The sequence below is a fragment of the Hypoxylon trugodes genome, assembly GCF_022578975.1.
Source record: "Hypoxylon trugodes strain CBS 135444 unplaced genomic scaffold F4822scaffold_2, whole genome shotgun sequence".
Taxonomy (NCBI): Eukaryota; Fungi; Ascomycota; class Sordariomycetes; order Xylariales; family Hypoxylaceae; genus Hypoxylon; species Hypoxylon trugodes.
Genome location: NW_026250017.1, coordinates 4,166,954 through 4,179,608, shown reverse-complemented (window position 1 = coordinate 4,179,608; position 12,655 = coordinate 4,166,954). Strand labels below are relative to the sequence as shown.

The 12,655-nt window shown below is 45.7% G+C and overlaps 5 protein-coding genes and 1 non-coding gene across 6 annotated transcripts; 5 read left to right on the top strand and 1 right to left on the bottom strand.

Moving 5' to 3' along the window:
* The first annotated feature begins 723 nt into the window (after window positions 1-723).
* F4822DRAFT_t35 lies at window positions 724-835 on the top strand. The gene has a single exon. It is a non-coding gene; the product is annotated as a tRNA-Thr (tRNA).
* Window positions 836-2,563: 1,728 nt separating this feature from the next.
* F4822DRAFT_426231 (S-adenosyl-L-methionine-dependent methyltransferase) lies at window positions 2,564-4,175 on the top strand (the record flags this gene model as incomplete). The annotated part of the gene is made up of 9 exons (XM_051460506.1): window positions 2,564-2,698; window positions 2,766-2,905; window positions 2,988-3,029; window positions 3,092-3,158; window positions 3,212-3,239; window positions 3,307-3,319; window positions 3,382-3,814; window positions 3,873-3,957; window positions 4,021-4,175. The coding sequence occupies 9 exons, from the start codon at window positions 2,564-2,566 to the stop codon at window positions 4,173-4,175; spliced, it is 1,098 nt and encodes a 365-aa protein (XP_051318810.1).
* Window positions 4,176-4,764: 589 nt separating this feature from the next.
* F4822DRAFT_148962 (uncharacterized protein) lies at window positions 4,765-5,988 on the top strand. Its single transcript, XM_051452968.1, has one exon. It carries the CDS (start codon window positions 4,872-4,874, stop codon window positions 5,937-5,939), a length of 1,068 nt encoding a protein of 355 aa, XP_051318809.1. The 5' UTR covers window positions 4,765-4,871; the 3' UTR covers window positions 5,940-5,988.
* Window positions 5,989-7,040: 1,052 nt separating this feature from the next.
* F4822DRAFT_148632 (gamma-glutamyltranspeptidase) lies at window positions 7,041-8,939 on the top strand. Its single transcript, XM_051452964.1, has 2 exons — window positions 7,041-7,540; window positions 7,600-8,939. The coding sequence occupies exons 1-2, from the start codon at window positions 7,170-7,172 to the stop codon at window positions 8,915-8,917; spliced, it is 1,689 nt and encodes a 562-aa protein (XP_051318808.1). The 5' UTR covers window positions 7,041-7,169; the 3' UTR covers window positions 8,918-8,939.
* A 124-nt stretch (window positions 8,940-9,063) lies between these two features.
* F4822DRAFT_392886 (class I glutamine amidotransferase-like protein) lies at window positions 9,064-10,084 on the bottom strand. Its single transcript, XM_051457256.1, has 2 exons — window positions 9,924-10,084; window positions 9,064-9,868 (listed from the first exon to the last, which is right to left on the bottom strand). The coding sequence occupies exons 1-2, from the start codon at window positions 9,937-9,939 to the stop codon at window positions 9,186-9,188; spliced, it is 699 nt and encodes a 232-aa protein (XP_051318807.1). The 5' UTR covers window positions 9,940-10,084; the 3' UTR covers window positions 9,064-9,185.
* Window positions 10,085-10,776: 692 nt separating this feature from the next.
* On the top strand, window positions 10,777-12,648 carry F4822DRAFT_148519 (NAD(P)-binding protein). Its single transcript, XM_051452959.1, has 4 exons — window positions 10,777-10,830; window positions 10,934-11,511; window positions 11,575-12,195; window positions 12,261-12,648. The coding sequence occupies exons 2-4, from the start codon at window positions 11,286-11,288 to the stop codon at window positions 12,473-12,475; spliced, it is 1,062 nt and encodes a 353-aa protein (XP_051318806.1). The 5' UTR covers window positions 10,777-10,830; window positions 10,934-11,285; the 3' UTR covers window positions 12,476-12,648.
* The last annotated feature ends 7 nt before the right edge of the window (window positions 12,649-12,655 follow it).

Sequence of the window (12,655 nt, the reverse complement as noted above, 5' to 3'; positions counted from 1 at the left end):
GATTATGACTAGACGATTTGTTCTCTAGTTGGCCTCGAATTGTCCGATGCATACAACACGCAAGGATAGTAAAAGTCAACACTGGAGACAGGGCCCTGTCTGGACCACAATGTAGGTATGTTTCTAGTCGCCTAATTTTCGTGTAAAGATACATATTTTTAATGATTTTCAACTGGGCTATTGTAAAAGAAAGAGGTGAGCTTTAATGCATTACTTTATATAAATCAAGTGATAAAATACATAGGTTGAGACAGATTCCTGTCTCTAGTGTTGACTTTTATCATCCTTGCGTATTGTATAGGATCATATCTTCGAATTCCTCAGAAGTTAATCTCCGTCTTCTGGAAATCATATCTTACCCCGTCTCTTACTTAATAGATAGATGCATGTGTATGTATGTATTAGATGTATTAGGTAGGCAAGCTATGCATCCCGAAAACTCTATCGTGAAATGAGTGGAGATATTCAGAATTCGCAGCGATAACCGCCTTTTAGAGTTAAGGTTACGTACATCCGTTGGTGGGGCCGTTCCGCTCCAAAACCATGTGGATTATCGACAAGGGAGGCTATCCCCGAATGGGTAATACGAGGGTTCCCGGTTTGCTTTATTTTCTCACGAACCCACATCGCAATCGAATGCTCACAGATTTCCGAACATGATCCTCGTATTCAATGCAACCTATCTATATAGCTGCCTGATTGGCACAATTTAAACATCGAAAAGCCCGCTTGGCACAGCGGTAATGCGCCTCACTAGTATAAGTACGATTCTTCAAGACCGTATTCTACTGGGGAAGCTATGAGGAGATGACTGGTTCGACTCCAGTAGTGGGCAATTTGTTTTTGTCTGTGCCTCAGACAAATTTTTGCTCACCTTGCTTTTTTCTTTCTCCTCGGTCTATTAATCAACCCACGTGTTTTCCCCTTTTATTAGCCCCACCCAATCAATTCGCCGTTGATTCCCATTCTCGTCAACCAGACCGACAGACCAAATTTGGTTGTAGGAGATAGAACAAGTTTCAACCCGTGTTGCATGTTGTGTATCGTAGATACGGTTAATGCAGAAACATGAATGGGAAACGCTAATTGATAGCTAATAAACAACTCAGCTATTGGAGAGAGGAGAACGGATAGAGGCGGAGATGCAGAAGCTGAACAACACGGCTGATGAATGACATATCCCAATAAGGGTTAAAGCTGCCGACAAACATGGCCGGACCGAACGAACAAAACCCCGCGATCGACAATCCGACTACTTAGATGCCTACTCACGTAGTACTTAATAACATGGGTATGCTGCATGTTAGACCTAATTAAGAATGAGTTGTGTATGGGCCGCTCATTATATAAGCCATTATCCATGGATGCATGGATTTGTATCTTACATTGACTAGGCACACCTGTGTCAAATGGAGATGAAGGAAGGGGTCTGAACAACGTATATCGTCATGACAAGCAAACATCTCACAAACTCGACCCTTGAAATGGCACTAGCACGTTGAGGTACCGGGTCGTTCCGTGCGATACCTTGAAAGAAGGAACTCCATGTGCGTTCTTCCGAGGGAAAATTTGATCTATATGCAGCCGAGATACGACGACTCGCGGCGGTGTACCTATTAAGGATATCCATGTGCGTGTAGGAGAAATGATATATGACGGTTAATAATGGCGCCACCTCCTCGGGTCCCCGAACGTGAATGCGAGTGGACGCCACTAAATTAGAATTTGCTCTCCTCTTCCTTCGAGAAAATAGTCAAGCGGTACAATCGGAAGGAGGGGCCGATGACGAAGTGGTAAGGGTGATAGATCAGAGGAATAAGGTCGACGATTGGCGAATTGATATACATAGGAAGTTTTACGATTGGCGATCGTCTGTAACGTATCTACCTGCCCGGGTACTTTGTACGGATAGATGATTCAGTACTTCCCCTACTTTTATTTAATATGTAGGACCAACTCGAGTAGAAAAATATCGTGGCGTCGAATATAAATGAGGTACACAATGATTCATTAGATCTCAATTTATCACTCTCACCTAGGTGTCTAAGAATATTTATAAAATCATATAACATTTTGTTTAACTAATCAAACATGATATCGTTATTAGCAGCAAACAATATTTTATTACATCCTATTACCTACAGCCTCAGGAGCTGATGGTTACATACATGTAACTTAAGCTAAATATTTAACGTTGGCAGCTGCACGAAGCCGCTCAAATATAGGTTGTACAAGATGCAACTCTAGATGATGTAAAGATAAACCTTTTGCCAACTTGCATGATGAGTAAGAGGGTACAAATGGTAGTCCTTTCCCCGCTACGTACCTACCTAACTACCAAGCAGCCAAGTAGGCTCGACCACGGCCCGACACTTATTAAGGTTTACTTGTCTAAAGGTTGTTTTTTGCTTTTTTTGTGAATTTCTGAAGACTTTTGACTTGAACTTTCTTCTTAACCCACAAACCGTACTACCTTGCCCAACACAGCAGTAACTTCGAGAACCTATATGTCACACGTCCACTCGTACAAAACGACTAGTAACCGAACGAGGTAACGACTAATATGTCTAGCCTACTTACTAATACGGCAGCGACAGCACCGGAAACAGAACCAACAGTAGAGCCAACAGTGGAGCCGACTTCGACCGGGCCCGAGAGTACCGGTATTCTACCCCCTTCGCATTGGGCCCAGGTACAGGTATGTTTGTTAGCTGCCCGTATTAGACCCTGAAAACCTTTGATATACTGATATAAACGCTTGTTAGCACGATGACACCGACGATGGGGATTCTGCTTTCGAAGACGATAACGCTAGCTCGACTGCATCGTTAAGTGCTAGTATTCTTGAGTATCGAGTGATACATGGCCGCACATACCATAGCGAACGTGGCAACGCACAGTCTTGGTGAGGCTTTTTGTGTTCAGCCTCTCGTATTTCTTGTCATACTGTAATATCCCGACTAGGAATGCTAACCTATGTCTTAAAGGAACCCAAACGATGCCCTACACGACGAATCCATGGAAATCCTGTGAGGCTCACGCACTACAAGAGTAGTTAGTCATCTAACTATATACTAAAACTTGACTTTAGCCACCATGTTTCGACCTTGATGCAGGACGGAAAACTTCTCTTAGCTCCGATTCGTGATGACGTTCAAGTAAGATGGCCCATCTAACAATATCACATCCTAATATTCTAAACATTGCGCAGAAAGTATTGGATGTGGCTACAGGTGTTGGTAGGTTACAATGCATTCAGTCCAGTTGGTTAGCAAGGTAGTTCTCGTCCACTAATAGGTTTTGTAGGGATGTGGGCAATGTAATCTACCTGCCTTACCCATTCTCTATTAGAGAACGATATAAGAAGCTAATCAGCATTAGCGACTTTGCCGACGATTACCCCGGTGCTGAGGTGATCGGTGTCGACATCTCGCCTCAAAAGCCGCAATGGATCCCACCCAACCTAAGATTTGAGGTCGAGGACGTAACGCTACCATGGACCTACCAGCCCAATAGCTTCGACTACATTCACTTACGCTGGCTTACTGGATGCGTTGAGGATTGGAATGGCTTCTATCGGGAAATATACAAGGCGTTAAAGCCTGGCGGTTACTTCGAACACAAAGAATCTACCTGTCTCATGGTCAGCGACGACGGCACGGTTACAGAAAATTCTGCTCTAAGCCAATGGGGCAGGGTATTCACTGAGGCTGGGAGGAAGCTTGGTCGTACTTTCAGTGTCGTTGAAGATGGTCTGCAGGTCAAGGGCATGAAAGAAGCTGGTTTCGAAATCGTCCTTGAGAAGGATCTGAAAGTTAGTTTTCAAAGTCATGCTAGAAATTTCTAGGCAACACTGACTTAACTGCCCGCAGACTCCTATAGGGCCGTGGCCAGAGGACGAGAACCAGAAACTCATTGGACAATTTTCGAGACTGGCCCTCGATAGAGATATTGAAGGTACACATATTTTCATCGATGTTCCAAGCCGACGTGTTTCGGTGACACTAACATAGTGAATAGGATATCTGAATTATATATGGACTAAAGTCATGGGATGGTCGACAGAAGAGATTGCTGTATACGCTGCGCACCTACGGCGTGAGTTGAGATCGCCAAACATACACGCCTATTATGCCCAAAAAGTAGTAGTTGCCCGTAAGCCCGAAAAGTCTTGATGATATAGTTAGTTTGGGCCCGATATATTGTCGGGTTTGCATCTAGTGGGATCCTGTGAGTCGTCCCTAGATGTACAATTTAGGAGTGGGGTGGCGATGGCATGTATCAACGGAGGTACCAGACGGTACGTGGCAATAATCTATATAGGCCACCATAGGCTATATAGATGAGTCACAAAACGGTAATATTATAACGATTATATATGATAGCGCCTCTTATTAGGAAGTTTGCAGGTCAATATATGGTGGGTTAACTTGAGAAGTATGAAACAGTATTATGTACATGACAGGTACGGTGGACGCAATGGTGACTCTACAACACTCGTTAAAGACAAGACTTGCATAAAAAATTGTGTGTTTTTGTTGCCAATACAAAGAACTAGGGCCCATTGTGTTTGTAGCCGGGTACCTACATACACATATCTTGTCAACTTCAGCGCGGCTCGTTGCGTGATGATGTGATGTACGTGTATGTACGTGCATCTGCAGAGTGACCAACCCCTCCGTTACCCCACGTATTAAATACGTAACCTGGTGTTCCTGTCTCTCATTCTGTTTTTAGACCAAATCAACCTGTATTCGCTTTCAAGCAGTCGAGTTCACCTATCCAACCATTCTCATTCCTTATAAACAAAGCCACATTATCTTTTCCCGAAAATTCACGCTTCATATTTTTTTTTCCAGCCTAAACTCACAATGGAGTCGCTTCAAAACGTTGGCAATCAAGAACCAAATGATGAGCAAGCTCAGCGTCAGCCGGTTGAAACAATTCTTCGTGGTATCGACGAACTTGTGGAAAGGACGATCTCGGATAACACGAATTTGGAGCAAAATGCTGCAAATACTGATGTTGTATCACTTCGCTTTCATCAATCAGCACTGCTGAAGAGATTCAAGGGAATTATGATCGAAATCCAAAGCAAAGCAGCTAAGGCAACACATGATATCGAATCAAAGCTAGGTCCAGATTCGCAACTTGGACATATGAATCCCGCTGTGAACGATGCATTAGAAGACTTGGTTGGTGTGCCTCATGATAGCGACCTCAATCGGGTATTGGGTCGCACGTACCTGAATGACAAGCAAAGCTTCAAGCTTCGGAATTTTTCTACTGGCAGCCCAGACCCGCGCATTATTGTTAGTGATGATTCCAACGTATTGTTCCCAAGCGCTGACGGACCTATCGTTATCCTGCGACCGACGCTGCGGAACGTTTATGTAGTCCAACACGCTTATGTGAGGCTACTCAACCATAAGGAGAAACTTATCAAGGACTACTTCGACAGTGCGGATCTCGGCGTTGGATCGAGCCGCAAGTTTTCGCGCGAGTACTATGAGAATCTTAGTCTAGCCAATTTACCATCAAAGAATAAACTCGGCACCCTATTAGACGTCAAGCATTCTTCGTTCAGCCATTCAACCCAGGACCTCGGGCTCGCTCTCGTATACACGAACCCAGATGGAAGACTTCAATGTGTGGAAGCGGTTACTGGAGAGGTACTCAACATCAGAGGAGATAACGAGAGTTCCTATATAATCCTACCTGTAGCTGAAGTGAGCATCAAGAAGCTATACGACACATATAGGTCTCTTAGAGACGTAACATCGGAACAGCGACGGGCGGCTAAAGACAAGGAATTCGCGTCGAAATTGCCGATAGACGAAATGGATGTATTGACGAAGCAACTCGGGGATGGGGAGTCGAACGGAGCAGGTGGTGGTAATAGCAAAAAGCGGCGTAGAATGTTGGATGATGATGAATAAACATCACCTGGAAAGAAAATTATACCAACAAAATGCATCGAGGTCCCCTCTCATTTGAAGGGCAATGAGCTCCCATGACGAGAGCATTCGAGAAAGGGCCTACTGACTTCTTGTGGGGGCTGCGCATTGCCAACTTATGGGTCCTTTAGGCATCCAGGCCACTGACTGGTCGGATGGAATTGTACGGCACCACCTACAATCAATACGTTCCAAGGTTGTCATGATCATTGACAGCAGCGCAGAAACAACGAAATACCGGGTGGTTGAAAGGATCATGGCTGGCTCTCGAAGCTGCTAGTACGCACGTCATCGGTGGTGGGAACGAATCGAGGAACTTCGTGATACTGCGCAATCTCTAGCAGTCTAGCCTTAGGCAGGGATAGACACGGATACATCCCCACCCATATGATGCTACACGGGGATGCAATTAATTACCTAAGATAATGCCACCGTTCTATTGCAGCGCTACAACGAAGTGTCATGAATTTCGGTGAAAAGTAACAAAGGAACATACTTGAAACAGACACCGGGAAATATAATTCGATATCACCTCTCTCAGCTCAGCTTCGCCTTGTGTTCCCAACATCTGTCTTACTGTACGTAACTAAGTAATATGGCGGCGCTGTTTTTTATGTGCGAGTGGCGCACTAGTGTGCCATCCGAGTAATATAATTTGCTGTGCTACCTGCGGGTAGGATCGTTGAAGATGTGACTTAATCAATCGGGCGAGCATGAAAATTGACGAAATCTCGGGATTAATTGCCTTCTGAAATACCCCTAGGCATAATTCGTAATGTGATGGTTGAGGCAGAGTCGGCTAGGTGGGTACGCGACGGGGGGAACGGAAAGGGAAGCACGACACGGAAGGCCGGGGTACGACGCGGAATGATATGATGGACACGGGCGGAAGGCACCTAAAGCTTCGGTGGGGAAGGTGCGGGGATTTCCTGGTACTCCCAGCGCTGAGAGCATTGTAAGTATTGGAGAATTTCCAGGTTTCCAAGGATTTAGATCGCTAACTACAGCCTCATTTCCATATCGTCGATTCACCGTCACAACGAAGGAATCGAGCTAATACGGAATGGCATCTCAGCCGACCGGGGTATTAGTTACACGGTCAGTCCCTGCAGATGTGCATATATAGTCCTTCTAGTTCACTGCCTCGAGTATGAAGAAGATATTTGCTCAGCAGGATCTACGCAGGACCAATTTCTTCAAGTGATTAGCAACATGCCGTCCTTTACGCGGATCGCAGCCACTGTCTTACAGCTATCCTTCTTGGCCAATGATGTCTTCGCCGCCCCATCCCAGGAAGCCCCTAAACTAGGCGCAGTTGCATCCGAGAACGCCGTCTGCTCCAAGGTCGGAACCGATCTGCTGAAGGCGGGCGGAAATGCTGCAGACGCTCTTGTCGGCACAGTATTCTGTGTCGGAGTTATTGCCATGTACCATAGCGGTATTGGTGGCGGTGGCTTCATGCTTGTCCGCGGCAGCGACGGCAAGTATGAGTTCATTGACTTCCGAGAGACGGCCCCTGCTGCAGCTTTCGAGGATATGTACACCAATAACACCGACGCTAGTTTATATGGTGGATTAGCGAGGTAACAATCCTGATTGGACTTGTTGGCTTGGGCCTATGGCTAATACTTGTGTAACCTAGTGGTGTACCTGGAGAGCTCCGTGGGTTAGAGTATCTGCATAGAAACTACGGCAAGCTCTCTTGGGCTACGGTTATGGCCCCGGCGATCAAGGTTGCTCGGGAAGGTTTCGAGGTTGGGGAAGACCTCATCGGTCAGATTAATTCTACAATACCTCATGACTTCTTGACCGACGACCCAGCATGGGCAATCGACTTCGCTCCGAACGGCTACCTAGTCAGGCTAGGCGAGACTATGACACGGAAACGATACGCCGACACGCTGGAGACTATCTCCAAGTATGGCCCGGATGCATTTTATACCGGCCCCATCGCCGAAGCCACAATCGCGGCGTTGTCGGCAAGCAATGGAACGATGACCCTAGATGACCTAGAGAATTACAAGATAGCGCTCCGAGAGCCTGCCGAGATTGATTATCGAGGATATAAGCTCAAGAGCTGCAGTGCACCGGCTAGTGGCGTGGTCGCACTCAGTACCTTGAAGATTTTCGAAGGTTACCCAGACTTCGCTGACCCGGTCGCAATCAACTTGACCACGCATCGATTAGACCAAGCTATGAAATTCGCCTATGGACAACGTACCGAACTTGGTGACCCCTTTTTCGTCGATGGCCTTGATGAATACCAGGAGTGGATGGTTTCCAACGAGACCGCCGCTCAGATTCGCTCCAAGATCTCCGATTTTACCACACAGAACGTATCGTACTACGACCCTGGCAATCTACAGAGCCCGCAAACGCATGGTACCAGCCATATCGTTACTGCCGATAAGTCTGGCCTTGCTATTAGCCTCACAACGACTGTCAACACGATTTTCGCATCTCAACTCATTGTCCCTGAAACCGGTATTATTATGAATAATGAGATGAATGACTTCTCCGTCCCGGGTGCTAGCAATGCATACGGCTACCCGCCGACCCCGGCGAATTTCATCCGCCCAGGGAAGAGACCTCTCTCATCGATATCCCCCACTATAGCAGAAACAGCTGACGGCAAGTTATACTTCGCGATAGGGTCTGCTGGCGGCAGTCGTATCATCACGGCTACCATCCAAAATCTTCACCATGTGCTGGACCAAAACTTGACGACGCACGAGGCCTTGGCGTCTCCTAGACTACACGATCAGCTTATCCCTCCTCAAGTCTCCTTCGAATATGCTTATGACAATAGTACTGTCGAGTTCTTGCGGAGCTTAGGGAATAATGTTACATGGGAGGCACCGGGTGGTAGCACCGCGCAGGGCTTAAGATTGTTGCCGAATGGAACATTTGAAGCCGCCGGAGAGCCGCGGCAGCATGATTCCGGTGGGTTCGCTGTGTAACTGGGAATGGGTGAAAATGTGTAAGAAATGGTTTGGGAGAAAATCTAATTCGTATGAGAGCATACCCAGGGAGGTAAATACCAACCCCTGGCTAGCTCAACACCCACTTCAACTAATTGAAATGAAAATTTTGACAATCGCTTTGCTTTGAGTGAATACGTTATTACTTCATATAGAAGGTAAGCTATAGTGATATTGATTTTTTTATGAAGTTATTCATATAATACCCCTAAGATTATCGTAGGTGCACTCAGGGGTGTGTGCTTAATTAGACTAACCCATAATACTCCGCAAATGGGTCGTCGGTTTGATTTAAAGCGTTCCATTCCATGAGGTTCCGTACCCTCTCGCTTTCATTTCTTCCGTATAACTTTTCAATCCATCCTAGTGTCATATCCGTACCAGCACTAACCCCTGAGCTAGTCCATAGGTTGCCGTCTACCACCCACCGAGCCTTCGCGATCCAATTTACGTCTTCCGCATGCTCTACTGTCTTAACCCAATTGAATGCGGCCTTATTCGTCGTCGCGTTCCGTCCAGCGATCTTTCCCGTACGAGCTAACAGAGACGTCCCCGTACAAACCGCCATCATGTAATCCAGCTCTGGGTCATCCATACGTTGCCTCAGCCAATCCACATGGGGTTTCGTGCCGTTGATGTTACGGCTTCCCGCGCCGCCCGGTACAATTATAACGTCGAAATCAGGAGCAGTATCGAAAGTATGCGTCGGTAACACGAATTGCGTGAAGTTGGGCGATGCCGACGATGCTAGCATACCCCCAGGGATCCCATCCACGATGCTGCGATCGACACTGACTGGCTTCAAGTCCGTAGAGACCAAGGAAAGTGTCATGTTGTGCGTGATGGAGATTAAGTTAAGCACATTCAATGGGCCAAATACATCCAACGCCGTGAAGGCTGGGAATAGTACGTAGCCTATACGGAGGGGAGCTGATAAATCGACTTGGTTGAGTTGATATATATACATATTTTCGCAGGTACTTACTAGTAATGTTAACCATTTTAAATAGCCTGGTTTGAATTGGCTTAGTTCTTTAACTTATGAATTGAACTATCATTGTCGAGATATACAACATAAAACTGATGGTTGTTTATATAGTATTGTGTAATTGCAACCCTAGTATTTCTATAGGCCCCTCCCACATTTCTAGGCAGCCAGTAACTCTACTAAGATGCTTGGGAGAGCATATTTGAGCGAATATAAATGCAGGGTCCGTATACCTACCTAGGTAGGTATAGAATCCTTCGTGAGTCTTGCTTAATAAGGTATAAGCAGGCATTGGTTTACCTTCATTGCTAGGGTAGTATCCAACATATTAGCGCCTTCAATGGGCGCAAATAACCTCAACCCTTAGTCTATTATATAGATATTTGCAAAATTATAGGGTTTTCTTGCTTTGAATAGTTGATTATAGACTTTGGATTGAGTTGTATGAACTGAACGTATTGTTATAAGATAAATATTATCGATATAGTGGCTAAGAGCTCGGTCACCCGAAGCCTTTTGCCATTATAAACACTTCTAATGACCCTTGCTCTACGTCTCGGGCTACAGATGCTGGGATAAAAGGCATAGGCAGCTGGATCTCTCGCACCTTTAGGACAATGAAGTTGAATCTGGCGTTGAGGTTAGAATATTCCCATAGTATCATTTGCTGACCATGGTTCTCTGTCATATCCGAACCAGAAACGGAGTTTTAAACGTGAAAATGGCAGCTGGTGGCTGATGGAGATAGGATGTTAACTCCACCTTGTGCAGATGGTGTAACACCGTATCCGCTCCTGTTGAAATGGGAGGTATCTAACAAGTAGTTACTTGCCTGGCAAACTCCGAATGTATCGAATGTATCGGGTGTACGTAGATGAAAATAATAAACAATGATGTTGCGTTGGTGAGTGTTTAATTTATTATAATCTAGCTAAACTATTTTAGGTAGTTTTCAAAATATTTCCCTTTTTGAATTGTTTTATTCTAGCTAATCATATGCGGGATAGAATGCATAATTCGAGAAAATCCAGGTTTATATACTTGGTATCGTCAGTATCGTCACAGTTGACTCTTCATCAAATTCTCCATCCTCGTGGTCCACGGCTAGAAATGGATTTCAAAAATATGGTAGTCAACGCGAATGTCTTTGCTGAAGATGTGGGATTTATTCTGTCCCACCACCACATTAGTCTAGATGATCCATGTGGCTTAACCCCCTCATTCCAAAAATGACAATCGGAGATGAAGTTCGGCTCATGAAATAGATACATTCATTCATTGAATTTCAGTGGTTACGTCGAAGGTGCGTTATTAGAAGGTAGGTTCAAGCTCAACGCAACATTCATTCGACCCTGTAAGATGCCTCGACTTCTATTCAATAACACACTACTCGGAAATACTAGAGTTAACCCTCTAGGAGGACGATGGGTGTTTACTTCATTTACGGAGTATGCTGGCCCCTCATTGGGGCGGACTTCCCCCACCTGGGTCCGCCTTGGTTCCCAGAAGAATAAATTCTTGTCGTTACGAAACTACAAGGTCCTAACATGTGCATCAAGAGCATTCAGTACAGAAAGGAGGGCGTGTAAGACGACCCATAGAAAGTGAAACTCTCACCAAGATTCCACTGACTTTATCGCGATAATAGTGGCTGATGATATTCCCCCAAGACCATCACGGTCTTTAGCAGGAAAAGTCGCCATAGTAACTGGAGCAGGATGTGAAGGTGAAGGCCTAGGCAATGGCCGAGCGATCTCAATCTTACTAGCAGAAGATGGTGCTTCCGTGGTCTGTGTTGATTTGAATTCAGAGTGGGCTGAAAACACCAGTGCCCTCATACGGTCGGAGGGCCGAGGATCAAGCATCAGTTGCCAGGGGGATATCACAAAACCTGACGATTGTCAAAGAATTGTGGATACGGTACTGTCAAAATTTGGCCAGATTGACATTCTAGTCAATAATGTAGGCATTATGGGTGCTCGGGGTACTGCAACGGAATTCGACTTGGATCAATGGCGCCGGGGACTTGAAATCAACGTTACCAGCATGGCAAACATGGTCAAGGTTGTCGTGCCAGAGATGCGCAAGAACGAGGAGTCACTAGGTCAAATCCGAGGAAGTATTGTCAATATGGGTTCAGTTGCGGGTCTAGTTGGAGGCACTCCTCACTTGTTATATCCGACCAGCAAAGGCGCCGTGTTGAACATGACACGTGCTATGGCGGCACATCATGCATCGGATGGCATCCGAGTGAACTGTGTTTGTCCAGGTAAGTAGCAGTCAATTTGGGAGCATCTTCTCATATAACTTGATATCTTAGGCTAACACCGGTAGGCATGCTATACACGCCGATGGTTTACACCAAAGGCATGAGCCGGGAGGTCAGAGAGACAAGAAAAAACCGAAGCCTCTTGCGTACAGAAGGCAATGCATGGGATTGTGCGACAGCCGTTAGATTTCTATCTAGTGAGCAAGCCCGTTGGATGACGGGAAGCATACTCACAGTTGATGCTGGTGCTACCGCTGTGTCAGCTATTGAACTTGTGTGAAGTTGGAAGTTATCACATGCGTTTACGCAATATTCCACAAGAGTTTAATAGAACTATTCTATGTTCACAAGATTCCTACCTCCTCCATTATCGACATGCCTCGACCTTGTGAGCTCCGCCTCAATTTGAGAAAGGCCGATAGTTTCTCTAAAGAAATAGAGGACCAAGCGCTATGCATAT

Bases quoted from the DNA above. Each gene is read 5' to 3' on its own strand.
- F4822DRAFT_148632 (XM_051452964.1), top strand. From the start codon at position 7,170: ATGCCGTCCTTTACGCGGATCGCAGCCACTGTCTTACAGCTATCCTTC. The intron at 7,541-7,599 runs GTAACAATCCTG...TGTGTAACCTAG, and splicing joins TTATATGGTGGATTAGCGAG to TGGTGTACCTGGAGAGCTCC.
- F4822DRAFT_148519 (XM_051452959.1), top strand. From the start codon at position 11,286: ATGCCTCGACTTCTATTCAATAACACACTACTCGGAAATACTAGAGTT. The intron at 11,512-11,574 runs GTAAGACGACCC...TCGCGATAATAG, and splicing joins CAGTACAGAAAGGAGGGCGT to TGGCTGATGATATTCCCCCA. The intron at 12,196-12,260 runs GTAAGTAGCAGT...TAACACCGGTAG, and splicing joins AGTGAACTGTGTTTGTCCAG to GCATGCTATACACGCCGATG.
- F4822DRAFT_148962 (XM_051452968.1), top strand. From the start codon at position 4,872: ATGGAGTCGCTTCAAAACGTTGGCAATCAAGAACCAAATGATGAGCAA.